General features: G+C 48.6%; 1 protein-coding gene across 1 annotated transcript in view; it reads right to left on the reverse strand.

The window, feature by feature from the left end:
- Nucleotides 1-14093, reverse strand: part of UBASH3A (ubiquitin associated and SH3 domain containing A) — a 39630-nt gene that overhangs the window by 22172 nt on the left and 3365 nt on the right. The window contains exons 2-5 of the mRNA XM_060235127.1: nt 7576-7629; nt 6434-6620; nt 1271-1469; nt 784-953 (exon numbers count right to left, since the gene is read on the reverse strand). Of these exons, the coding sequence (XP_060091110.1) occupies nt 784-953; nt 1271-1469; nt 6434-6620; nt 7576-7629 (610 nt within the window). The remainder of the gene's footprint in view (nt 1-783; nt 954-1270; nt 1470-6433; nt 6621-7575; nt 7630-14093) is intronic.

Below are 14093 nucleotides of genomic sequence, written 5' to 3' on the forward strand. Positions count from 1 at the left end.
AAAACACCTCTGCTTATCACTTGCTTTGAAAGCCTCTTGCTGGGGTCAGTGTAAGTCAGCTGAGACTTGATGACACTTTACACACAATAAATGCTGCTCATACTAATGTGCCATGATTACACTGCTAGAATGTTTTGCAAAATGATAAGTGTAATCATCAAAGGATCCAGTGAGCCCAACGTGTTCATTTCCAGGCAAGAGGTTTCCTGCTATATCTCTGCACAATTTACTGCTACTTGGTCCTTGGCATGTTACAATCAGCGTCCACTTGATAATCCTGCATTCAATCACTCTTGATGCAGTCATGCAGCAGAATTACTTATCCTAGGAAGAGGCAGCTTGTTACAATTCTCCATGATGAATCTGTCTCTAAACTTGCCTCTTTACAATCAGGAGGCATACCAAAAGCAGTCATTCATAAATAAACACAGAAAGAGGATTCCTGGGGTGGAAGAGTAACTCTCATTCTTGCACACACCAGAAGTAAATCTTTTTTTTTTGTAAAAATGTGCCTTCAATCTTAATTCAGAAAAAGTGTGGCATAACCACCAGAAATCTGAGAAAAATTGCATTAAATAGTATTCAAGGGAACTATGACATTGGAGGCCTTTCCTCTGCATCAGTACCTGGGGGTCTTAAAAATACTCAATGCACTACAGTTCCATGCAGCCAAACCAAAGAACAAAGATATTGTTCCTCTCTCCCCCTGAACATAAGGTAATTTATTTCCAAAAACTTTTAAAACCTATTCTTCAAAGACAGAGAGATATTTTAATTATATACCTGGTAATGTACAAAACGCATGTCTCTAGAATATAGGGCTGCTACCCAGTGACAGCTTTGTTTAGGATTAATTGATTTGGCCAGTTCTTCCAAAGTCTTTTGATGATGAGGGTAAAATTTGTTGGCCAATGTAAGATGGAGTTGCTTTGTTGAAGGTTTCACTTGGCAATCTACAAACAAAATGACCATCAAAGGACATTGCAAAATGAGATTATTTTTAGATTATTCTCCAGTTTTTAACATTTTACACAATGGCTTTGGTCCAATGCCTTTAATACACACATGGAGACGTCAACTTGCTTATAAGAAGGGGTAGACCAATTTGTTTTAGCATCAGGCAAAGGGAATGCATGTGTCATGGAGATATTCATGCAGGATTCCCCCCTGCCCCTAATACTGAAATGGCAAAAGTAGCCTCTGCTCATCTACACACACATTGAAGCTTTGAAACATAATGATTTCTTTCAATGCACATTAACAGAATTACCTGCTAAGGTTGTCGCTTCTGAGGCAAATGCTGCAGCAAATGCTTTGATGATGTTTGCTGGCCCATCACTAATGAAAAAGCCAATGTAGCTGCTGGATGCGTGCAGTGATAGGGATATGACTGATGGAAAACAGATTGAAAACCTGTCACCAGCTCTCCTTAAAGCTTCATACAAGCCATCAACCTTTTGATCTTCACACTGAAAGGAAATCAGTTTAATGTTTAGGCTTTTTAAAAAGTCTCTTGCTTCAAAGTGATTCATGAATGGCGTAATATAGAAGTTTTGAGCATACGCAACAATGAGTTCAATCCTAGTAGAAGCAAGGTTCAGGTAGCCAGCTCAAGGTTGACTCAGCTTTCCATCCTTTTGAGGTTGGTAGAAAGAGTACTAAAGTGCTAGATGAGGATTTAAAAATCGGACTAAGTTTCCTACCTGAATCTTATTCTTTATTCATTTCAATATTTAATGGGAAAGATTCTAAGTTGTAGGATGTTCTGGGACTGGTAAGAGCTGAGTACCATAAACAAAAGGGCTATCATGATCAGCACAAAACCAATAATGATTCAAGCTACATTGTTCAAAAGACCAGCTCAAGGGGGGAAAGAACTAACACAATTGACCACAGGGGAAAAAAGGGTAAAGGTCCCCTGTGCAAATACCAGTTGTTTCCAACCCTGGGGTGACATCACAGCATGATGTTTTCACAGCAGACTTTTTTATGGGGTGGCTTCCATTGCCTTTCCCAGTCATCTACACTATGCCCCCAGCAAGCTGGGTACTCATTCTACTGACCTCGGAAGGATGAAAGGCTGAATCAACCTTGAGCCAGCTGCCTGAACCCAGCTTCTGCCAGGATCAAACTCAGGTCATGAGCAGAGCTTGGACTGCAGTATTACCACACTGCACCATAGGACCACAAAAAACCCAACCCCGAAGACAAAATAAATGTTCCTCACTGCTTCCATTGTAATAAGGCAGGTTATTTCCAGTGGGAATGCTTAATAGAATGGAAATGCCAGCACCAGCAAGCAATCTCACACTCAAACACAGAGACAGAAGGATTTCTTCCAAAGAAAGCAATTTAAGTATTGTGTATCTCATTTATCTCTCTCTCTCTCGGCTTGGCTTCGCGAACGAAGATTTAAGAAGGGTGCAATAGTCCACGTTTGCTGCAGGCTCGCTGGTGGCTGACAAGACCAATGTGGGACAGGCAGGTCCGGCCACAGTGGCTGCAGGGAAAAGTCTGATTTAGGGTTGGTCCTGTAGCAGTGCGATTCTTCCTCAATCTCCTTTTGTCCTCAAGACCAGCTATGCGTGTGTTCTCAAAGGAAGAGACAGCCTGGTGGATGGTGTGCCTCCATGCTTTGCGATCTGAGGCTAGGTCAGACCACTGGTGATGGTTGATGTGACAGGTGCTAAGGGATTTCTTCAAGGAGTCCTTGTACCTCTTCTTTGGTGCCCCTCTATTTCGATGGCCGGTGGAGAGTTCGCCATACAGGGCAATCTTGGGAAGGCGGTGGTTTTCCATCCTAGAAATATGCCCTGCCCAGCGCAGCTGCGTCTTCAACAGCAGTGCCTCGATGCTGGTAACCTCTGCCCGCTTGAGGACTTCAGTGTTATCACAAGTCTTGGCTAATTGATAATGGTGCTTCCATACATCTGGCATCAGATACCAATTTGTTTGATGATATGGACTCAAATGCTTCAGGAAAAGTGTGCCTTGCCAATAAATCAAGTAGATATACAAGGTAAAGGAAAAGTTACATTAAATTGCCCAATAGGTGATGGTGAAATTGAAATTACTGCAGATATTTTATATATTTCTGATTTAAAGGTAAATTTGCTAAGTGTGCCCACACTCTCACAAAAGGGACTTGCCAAACCCCTTTGAGAGGGGTTGACAAAGTGCCTGTATTGTTAAAAGTTAAGTTTTTTTACTGTTTTAAAAGGATTCTGTGTTTGATTTATTGCTGCTGTGTTGTGCTACTGTTCCTTCTCTCTTCTGGTTCTTGGGGGGGGGGGGTGCTGTTTGGCTTAATTTTCATTGTTTAAAAGGCCACTTTTTAACAGTTGAGTTTCTTGGCCTTCTCCTGTTGTCCCTTTTCCTGCTTTTGGGGTTTTTTTTTTGGGGGGGGGGGAAGCTGGCACCTGGGTGAGAGACCCAGAACCAGCAGGCTTGTTGTACTTGGCCTGCTCTCCCCATGTTGTTTGGGGCAGGGCTGGAGAGCTGGCATCTGTAGATTGTGTGTTCTGTGGCAGGGAAGCTGGCACCTGGGTGAGAGACCCAGAACCAGCAGGCTTGTTGTGCTTGGCCAGCTCTCCCCATGTTGTTTGGGGCAGGGCTGGAGAGCTGGCATCTGGGTTTGCTGCAGCCAGGTCTGCAGAGCAGACCTTGAGCAGATTGTGTTTTGTGTGGCAGTGATGTTGGCAACTGGGTTTATATTGGTTCCAGGCCTGCAGGGTTCATAGAGTAGATAGAGGGATGTAGTGCATTTGGGTCCTATAGAGATTCTCTGGTGTGAAGTTAGGTTTGGCTTTGGTTGCCCCAGGAATTGGCCCCCCCTGGTCCAATTTTTTTGGGGGGGCCTTGTGGGTTTTCTGTGGGACAGTGCCCTGAAGCTGCACAGCAGTTTGGGGGGCTCTCCTCAAAACCTCCTGCTCCCCAGAGCCACTTCTCCCACGACAATTACAGAGAGGAAGTGGCTCTAATTGTTTTTTTCTCACCATTGGGAGCAGTGTTCCTTTTGGGGTGCCCACAGATGCGTGCAGTCTTTTTGGGCCGGGGGGTTTCATGCTGGGGAGTCCGCTGAAGCTGCCCTGCAGTTTTGGGGCCTCTCTCTCAAACTCCCCTCTGGCTAGAGCCACTTTCCCCACAGCAATTATAGTGGAGGAAGTGGCTAATTGGGCTTTCCCCATCATTGTTGGCAATGGGCCTTTTGGGGAGCCCAAAGACAGGGACCCCCTGGCCCAATCTTTTTGGGACTTGGGGGTTTTGTAGGGGAGAGTCCCCTGCAGGTCCTCTGCAAATTTGGGGGCTCTCCCTCAAACCCCCTTCCCTCCAAGCGGCTTCAAATATACCCTATTTGCCATTGATTTCAATGGCCCATAGGGTATAATGGGGCCGTATATTCGGAAATAGCCGTGCATCTACTGTATATGCAGCTATTCCAACTATGGAATTCAGAAATATACGGGATTCCGAATTTTCCCCCCCCATTTACTTCCGAATCCATGTACTTCCGATTTTATTTTATTTTTTTGCACATCCCAAGTCACTACACAAACATAACCAGATGGTCAACCGGAAGAGAAGAAAAGATGGAAGTTCCTGAATCAGAGGAGGAGCTGGAGACCTCTGCAGAGGCAGATGAGACCCTGGACTCCAGATGCTCATCAAGGGAACCAACAAGGGCATTCCAGCTGAGAAACTAACCTATCTTGCAAGGTGTCATTACCACATGAACCAGAAGCAAGCAAGTGGAGGAAAACAACACAAGAAGAAATGGATGCACTGCATAAGACCAACATGTGAACTCTCACTGAATTACTTAAGGATTGAACAGGAACCAGAAGGAAGTTACCTTCTTAGTCAAAGGCACCACAAAGGATTGGACTGCAGTTAATAGAATGACTGAGACTACCAGGAACTAATAATCCCACACTGTTGGGATATGCTGATGCAGACTGTGTAGAGAAAGACCAGACCTAAGTTCTACTTGTGGTAATGTATTTTTCCCTAGGGGTAGTTGTAAACAAGAAATTGTTGCCCAGTCAGCTGCTGAAGCAGAATTTGTATCTGCTTCTGAAGTGTGCAGATAATTAGAACGGCCTATGATGTTACTGGAGGATTTGGGTATTAAAGGACCTTCTCCAGTGTTGGGTAAATAAGGTATGGAGGCAATGGATCGTTATTTCAAAATAAAGTTCTTTATCTAAGTCTATTAGGAAGAGGAAACACGGGATAATCCTAAGAAAATAACAAAGTTCTAAAACTACATATTTATTCTACAAGTAGGCTAATACATAAAACAAGGGTGGCTGCAGCTACAACAGGTAACAAAGTACAAGAAGTAGCAAGGTAGGGAGGGTTCTGTAACTAATAGGCACCTCTTTTCTACAATCTTGACAGGAAGAAACTGAACTCATTAGCCAACCAAAACACTGATAAATTAAAACCACCCAATCAGTTTAACAAACACACCAATTAACATTGAAGATTAGCTCTGAGCCAGGTTGTACTTCCAGGTCAGGTCTCTACTAGAATCAAAACAAATATATTAACCCTATAATGACTGAAATTTAGAGACTGCCATATCCCAATAGCCAGTTCGAATGTTAAAGGATAACCAGAGTTATATAGCCTTGTCTCTTTCAGAAAGGAACAGTGTGTGTGGACAAAGCACACTGGAATTAGGAACCAGTATGTAAGGGTCCTGCAGGGATAAGGAGATGTCAAGCTACACTACTGTCCTATGTAGAAAATGACAGCAGATATATTTGCCAACTGCTACCAAGAGACAAATACTAAGAGTGACCCACAGCACAACCTGAACATTGTGAACTTTGAGGATATACAGATTCAAAAAGGAGTGTTGGAATTACTGACTCAGCATGCCTGGACATTGGGGGCACTACATCACTCTTAGGGTGTATAGGTATTTTCTCCTTGAATAGGATGCCTCTCTTTGTTTAACCTGGGAGCTGCTCTCTGACCCCTCCTTTCTCACTTGCTTTGTCCTTTCACTAACTCAACATGGACTTACATGGAGATACATGTCTCTTCAGATCTCTCCTCTAGATACAATGCCTTCATGCTCCCACACACATGATGCCAGACAAGCTGGCCTTTGTGACAGAAGTACTCTTCAGATTAGGTGCTTTTTTCTTATTTTGTCTGCAACCTGAATGTGAACTGGATCTTCTTGAATAAATGCAAGTTTACTTCTCTCTTTTTGAAATATTAGGAGATTTATTTACTGTATTCAGTATCATGCTTCTATAACTGGTCAAAACTCTGCTATATTAACCAAATATCCCAATAAGATCACCCCTGGTTGGCTTGAAAATTTTGCATGACTATATAAACATAAGAGAAATGGTTGCGTTATTGATTCACAATATCACTTCCATGATCATTATTACATTATGAATGTTTGACTCACTGTAAAAAATTCAGAAAGTGTAATGTGTGGGAAAATTTCCAGGGCTTTGTTTTTTCCACATTGCTGTTTGGTTTGTCTCCAGAATTCCATCAGTTTGTCATTCAAAGGCCCAGTCGGACACAAATATAAGACATATTCCTGAGGGATTGGATCATCCAGAGAAGGATCATTGCAATGGGAATGCAACCTGTAAGCAAGAGAGCAACAGACAAAAGTCTCTAAAGAATCAAAATGGTGTAGATAGTCCCATAGCACAGGGGTGGCCAATGGTAGCTCTCAAGATGTTTTTTGCCTACAACTCCCATCAGCCCCAGCCATTGGCCATGCTGGCTGGGGCTGATGGGAGTTGTAGGCAAAAACATCTGGATAGCTACCATTAGTCACCTCTGCCCTAGCAGTTCCCTTATTCTCAAGAGTACGATCCTGTACAACCTTGGTGTTTTTTGTTGCTGTCCCATTTTCCAGAAAGTCTTCAGGCAAGACTTTAAAATTGAGCTGTTTAAGAGAGTTTATGGGGCAGTTTGAAATTATAGACAAAGATTTTGGCTTATCTATTTTAATTCTTTGTTTCAGTGTTGTGTGGTAATGGTCTTTATAAATGATTATTTTTGCATTCTAGTTATTGCTGTTGTTACTTGCCTTGTTTCCTGACTGTGTCAAGGGCATACAAATACTCTAAACAAAGTCAGGTGTTATCTTGGGGTATCATCTCCTGTGATGTCAGATTGTGTTAGGCTTGCCAATCCCCAGGTCCAAATTTTCAGTATAGTATCTAGCGCCTCTCCCCAAAGTATCCCCTAAGTTTCAAAACGATTGGACCAGGGGGTCCTATTCTATGAGCCCCAAAAGAAGGTGCCCCTATCCTTCATTATTTCCTATGGAAGGCAGACATTTAAAAAGGTGTGCTGTCCCTTTAAATGAGATGGCCAGAACTCCCTTGGAGTTCAATTATGCTTGTCACACTCTTGTTCCTGGCTCCACCCCAATGTCTCCTGGCCCCTCCCCCAAAGTCTCCTGGCTCCACCCCCCAAATCCCCAGATATTTCTTGAATTGGACTTGGCAACCCTAGATTGTGTGAAGGAAAAAACCTAGGCAACACCTTGGATGGATGCAAGTTACAGTATTACTCTTCCACACTCACCATTTTGCTGCTTCTTCTACTGTCTTTTGTCCAGTAGCTGCCAAAGCCTTCAGCCTAAGGAAAGTGCAATGAACTCACTGTTAGAAAGAAAGCCATGGTCTCATTTCAAATGTATGTTCTCTTTTCCAGGCATTCAGCATAGTAGAACCTTTCTGAATCCAGCTTACAACACTGGCTAAAATTAGAATTTGATGCAGAAAATTATCCTTCCTGTGTTTCATTTTTAGCAAGTTATCTTTTTCCATCCTTTAATGCTATAAATGCCACTGGTTTTAACTAATCAATCAATTTATTATATCTTTGCTTATGAATTTATTTTGTAAATATTTATATCAAGAAAAGACTTCAATTTTTAAAAATATGTGGCTTGATTAATTTTGGGGCGCCTTATTTTTCTGATTACAAGCATTCCACTGAAGTATACAAACATACATGCTGAAGACTTATCATACAAAAGGGGTGCGATCACATGTCACATTAAAAGCGGGCGTGTAGCGCTGAAATTTGAACTGCTGAATATTGATTCGATGTGGGGCCAATCAGATGAGCATCTGTGAATGCGACTCATCCTGTTGCTGAGAGATCAGATGTCCAATGCTATCATGCTCTTTTCTTGAAGCGTGCATGATCAGATGGTGATTCTGGGGGGGAGGGAGTGTTTCATTGGGAGGTGGGAAATCAAACGCTGCTTCAGAGGTGGGGGGGGGGAGTTCCAGGAATTAATGTTGCCAATTGAAACCAGGGGGCTGCCAGGAACTACTTTCCTGGAAATTCTCAGTGACAATAAGAACATAAGAGAAGCCATGTTGGATCAGACCAATGGCCCATCCAGTCCAACACTCTGTGTCACACAGTGTATATACTGTGGCTAACAGCCAGTGATGGACCTCTGCTCTATATTTTTATCCACTCCTCTCTTGAAGCTGGCTATACTCGTAGCCACCACCACCTCCTGTCGCAGTGAATTCCACATGTTAATCACCCTTTGGGTGAAGAAGTGCTTCCTTTTATCCCTTTTAACCTGACTGCTCAGCAATTTCATTGAATGTTCATGAGTTCTTGTATTGTGAGAAAGGGAGAAAAGTATGGTATTTTTCGGTCCATTGGACTGGCTGGGAGACAAGCGGCGAGATCGCTCCCTCCGCCCCCACTGCAAACCCAGCACTTCGCAGGGAGCGATCTTGCCACTTGTCTTCCAGCCTGCATGCAGGCGCCGGCGTGCTTCCCCCGTGCCTGCGTGCCTGGCTGGGAGACAAGCAGCGAGATCGCTCCCTGCAAAGTGCTGGGTTTGCGATGGGAGTGGAGGGAGCGATCTCGCTGCTTGTCTCCCAGCCAGGTACGCAGGCACGGAAAAAGCACGCCGCCCACTTCACAGCCGGCGCTCGCGAAGCGCTGGGTTTGTGGAGGGGGGGGTGCTTCCTCCATGCCTGTCTGCCTGGCTTCAGCTGCTGCTTACAGCAAGCGCCAGGATTGCTCCCTCCACCCTCCGATCCCAGCGCTTGCTATAAGCAGCAGCTGAAGCCAGGCAGACAGGCACAGAGGAAGCACCCGCCCCCTCCGCAAACCCAGCACTCGAAGCGCTGGGTTTGCGGAGGGGGCGGGTGCTTCCTCTGTGCCTGTCTGCCTGGCTTCAGCTGCTGCTTATACCAAGCGCTGGGATCGGAGGCTTGGCTGCCTGCCTGGCTTCAGCTGATGCTTACAGCAAGCGCCAGGATCGCTCCCTCCGCCCTCCGATCCCAGCACTTGCTATAAGCAGCAGCTGAAGCCAGGCAGACAGGCACAGAGGAAGCACCCGCCCCCTCCGCAAACCCAGCACTTCATGAGCGCCGGCTGTGGAGGGGGCGGCGTGCTTTCTCCCTGCCTGTTTGCATGACTTCGGCGCTGATGCTTAAAGCAAGCGCTGGGATCGGAGGGTGGAGGGAGCGATCCTGGCGCTTGCTGTAAGCGTCAGAGCTGGAGCCAGGCAGGCAGGCGCGGGGAAGCGCCGGGACGGAGGCAGCGGATCAGTCCCCCCCCGGAGGAAGGTACGTACGGTACCTTCGCTCCATAAGACTCACACACTTTCCCCCCCCACTTTTTTGGGGGGGAAAAGTGCGTCTTATGGTGCGAAAAATACGGTACTTCTTTCTCTACTTTCTCCATCCCATGCATAAGCTTGTAAACCTCTATCATGTCACCCTGCAGTTGACGTTTCTCCAAGTTAAAGAGTCCCAAGCATTTTAACCTTTCTTCATAAGGAAAGTGTTCCAAACCTTTAAACATTCTAGTTGCCCTTTTCTGCACTTTTTCCAATGCTATAATATCCTTTTTGAGGTGCAGTGACCAGAATTGTACACAGTATTCCAAATGAGACCGCACCATCGATTTATCCAGGGGCGTTATGATATTGGCTGATTTGTTTTCAATTCCCTTCCTAATAATTCCCAGCATGGCATTGGCCTTTGTAGTGTATCAGTAAACAACACGGCAACTGGGCCGTCTCAGACGCCCCAGCGCCGGGCGCGGAATCCCCCGCCAATCAACAGCTGTGGCGGGAAGTTCAACAGGTCAGGATTGGCCTGACCGGCCCAGTAGGCTGTACCGAGGATTGTATATAAGTGGGACCCGGCCCGCGTGTTCTCTCTCTTGCAACGTGCTCCTAATAAAGAATGTTGCCCTACTTGCGTCTCCCGTCTGAGTACGTTACACTGGCGACGAAGGTGGGATTCTAGCCTCATCGGCTACGAAGGAGACCAAGGGCACCACCCGGCCACGACCGCCGCCGCAGCCACCATGGCCAGCCAGGGCGGAAACACTGGTCACGTTGAGCCGTTCGACCCCGCGAATCCAGAGGCCTGGGAGTCCTACCTGGAACGGGTCGAATGCTACTTGAGGGCCAACAAAGTCGCAGAAGACAGCATGAAGAGGGACGTTCTCCTGAGCGTCTGCAAGGCGGCCACATTCGAGATCGCCAAGGGTCTCTCGGCCCCCGCCCACCTCACAGAGAAGTCCTTCGCGGAGGTCAGCAGACTCCTCACCGGCCATTTCCTGCCGCAGCCCTCACGGGTGGCCCGCCGGTTCCTGTTCCACAAAAAGGACCAGGCAGCAGGAGAGTCGGCCGCTGACTACTTGGCGGCCCTGCGCAGGATTGCCGGGAATTGCAACTTCCCCCAGATGGAAGAGACCCTGGCCGATCGCTTCACGTGGGGCCTCCGCGACGAGAGGCTCCAGCAGAAGCTCTTCGCCAAAGAAGAGCTCACCCTCCAGAGCGCCTTCAACGAAGCAGTGGCGTTCGAGAGGACCGCGAGGACCTTCCCCAAGGCTCGGGCAGATGCCGTCCACTGCGAGGAGCTGGACCACGACCGCCCAGAGGAGGAAGAAGCCTACCAGCTGCGCCGCCCAGCCGGGCCACCCAACAGAGCAGCCCAACGCCCCCGAGCGCCCGAACGACCCCCAGCGACGGAGAGAGTCCCCGCCACAAAGTGCACCAGCTGCGGCGACCCCCACGACAGGAGGGACTGCCAGTACCGGACCTGGGACTGCCGGAGCTGCGGGAAGACCGGCCACATCGCACGGGCCTGCCGTGCCAGGCCCAACCGGCGGAAGCCGACCACGCATCACGAGTCGGCGGAGTTCCACTCCACAGCCTCCACGACCATGCAGGTACTGAACTTGCCCCTTGCCACCCCCAATAAAATAAAATTGGCGGTCCTCATCAAAGGGAACCCCTGCCAAATGGAGGTGGACTTGGGTTCCTCCATCTCCATCATAGCGGAGGAAACCCTGAGGGAACTGTGCCCCCACCAGCGGCTGCAACTAAGGCCGGCGGACATCATACTCCGGGACTTCCAGAAGAATCCGGTGCAAATCGTGGGGTGGGCCCGGGTGCAAGTCGAGCGGGGGTCCTTCTGTGGCCCGCTGGACATCCTGGTGGTGAAGCGCCAGCTTACCACCCTACTAGGCCTGGCCTGGTTCAAACCCCTGGGGATCCGCTTGGAGGGGGTGGGCCAAACCCTAACGCTCAGGGGGTTCGGGGAGATATGCAAAGAGTTCCCCGACGTGTTTGATGGCTCCCTAGGGAACTACAAAGGGCCAGCCATCTCCCTACCACTAGACCCCGCGGTCAGGCCGATCCGGCTCAAGGCAAGGAGGGTCCCGTTCGCCTTGAAACCTAAAATAGAGGCCGAACTGGACCGCCTCACGGCCCAGGGAGTCCTAGAGCCGGTGGACTACGCAACATGAGAGACCCCCATCGTAACCCCAATCAAGCCGAACGGGGAGGTGCTAATCTGTGCAGACTATAAGTGCACAATAAATAAGGCACTGCAGGATAACCCCTATCCAGTGCCGGTGGTGAGCCACGTTCTGGCTGCCCTAGCGGGGTCTAAGATCTTCAGGAAGCTGGACCTGGCACAGGCCTACCAGCAGCTCCCAGTAGATGCTAAGACAGCGGAGGCTCAAACCATTGTGACTCATAGGGGGGCCTTCCGGGTGAGGAGGCTACAGTTCGGGGTTAGCGTCGCTCCGGGGATCTTCCAGAGTATAATGGACACCCTTCTTAAAGGGATCCCCAGAGTCCAGCCGTTCTTCGATGACGTTTTAGTCGCCGCCCCAGACCCCGAAGAATTCGGCAACCGCCTAAGAGAGGTGCTCCGCCGGTTCCAGGCTGCGGGGCTCAAAGTCAAGAGGGAGAAATGCCTGCTGGGGGTCCCACGGGTGGAGTTCCTGGGGTTCGCCGTAGATGCAGCGGGAATCCACCCAACGGAAGAAAAGATACGAGCCATCGTGCAAGCCCCGGCCCCCACCTGCAAAGCGGAGCTACAAAGCTTCTTGGGGTACTTAACTTTTATCACTCATTCCTCCCCCACAAGGCAGCCCTAGCAGAGCCCCTTCACCGCCTGCTGGACAAAAAAGCCCCTTGGGTTTGGGGCAAACGACAAGCCGCCGCGTTTCAGGCGGTCAAGGATGTCCTGGTGTCCAATGCGGTGCTCCACCATTTTGACGAGGGCCTCCCCGTCATCTTGGCTTGCGATGCGTCGCCGTATGGGGTGGGAGCAGTCCTGGGGCACCAACTCCCGGACGGGAGGGAGGTACTGGTAGCGTACTACTCCCGCACACTGACACCAGCAGAGCGCAATTACGCGCAGATAGACAAGGAAGCTCTGGCAATCGTGGCGGGGGTCCGCAAGTTCCATGAGTATCTGTACGGGCGGAGGTTCACCATAGCTACGGACCACAAGCCCCTCTTAGGTCTGCTGGCCCCAGACCGACAAATCCCCCAAATTCTGTCACAGCGCGTGTTGAGGTGGAACCAATTCCTCAACTCCTACACTTACACACTGGTACACCGGGCCGGCAAGGCTATGGGTCACGCAGACGCACTCAGCCGCTTGCCGCTTCCAGAAATGGGTCCAGACCCCGCCCCCGCACACCAGGTCATGCTGATGGAGGGCCTCCCAGAGCAGCCCCTACATGCAGCGGAGGTCGCCAAGGCCACCCAGAAACACAAGACACTGGCACGGGTGCTCGACTGGGTGGTAAGGGGCTGGCCAGAGGAGAACATGGGGGAAGAATTCAAGCCATATAAGGTCAGGAGGGAGGAACTAGCAGCCCACAAGGGGTGCCTACTATGGGGAAGTAGGGTGGTGATTCCGCCCCCGCTGCAAAAGCGTGTTCTAGAATCCCTCCATGAGACCCACCCCGGCATAGTCCGAATGTTGCCCTACTTGCATCTCCCGTCTGAGTACGTTACAGCCTTTTTTATTGCAATCGCACACTGTCTTGACATTTTCAGTGAGTTATCTACCAAGACCCCAAGATCTCTCTCTTGGTCAGTCTCTGCCAGTTCACACCCCATCAACTTGTAGCTGGGATTCTTTGTAGTGGCATTACTTTGCACTTGGCCACACTGAACCTCATCTGCCACGTTGACACCCACTCACCCAGCCTCAATAGATCCCTTTGGAGTGCCTCACAATCCCCTCTGGTTCTCACCACCCTGAACAATTTAGTGTCATCTGCAAACTTGGCCACTTCACTGTTCACTCCCAACTCCAAATCATTTATGAACAAGTTAAAGAGCATGGGATCCAGTACCGAGCCCTGCGGCACCCCACTGCTTACCGTCCTTCACTGCAAAGACTGCCCATTTATACTCACTCTCTGCTTCCTATTAATTAGCCAGTTTTTGATCCACAAGAGGACCTGTACTTTTACTCCATGACTCTCGAGCTTTCTAAGGAGCCTTTGATGAGGAACTTTATCAAAAGCTTTCTGGAAGTCAAGGTAAACAACATCTATTGGGTCTCCTTTGTCCACATGTTTGTTCACCCTCTCAAAGAAATGTAACAGGTTAGTGAGGCAAGATCTTCCCTTACAGAACCCATCCTGAGTCTTCCTTAATAACCTGTGTTCATCAATGTGCCTACTCATTCTGTCCTTGATAATGGTTTCTACCAACTTTCTCGGTATTGAAGTCAGACTGACTGGCCTGTAATTTCCCGGATCTCCTTTGGAACCCTTTTTAAAGATGGGGGTGA

This window comes from Heteronotia binoei, chromosome 3 (genome assembly GCF_032191835.1).
Source record: "Heteronotia binoei isolate CCM8104 ecotype False Entrance Well chromosome 3, APGP_CSIRO_Hbin_v1, whole genome shotgun sequence".
Taxonomy (NCBI): domain Eukaryota; kingdom Metazoa; phylum Chordata; class Lepidosauria; order Squamata; family Gekkonidae; genus Heteronotia; species Heteronotia binoei.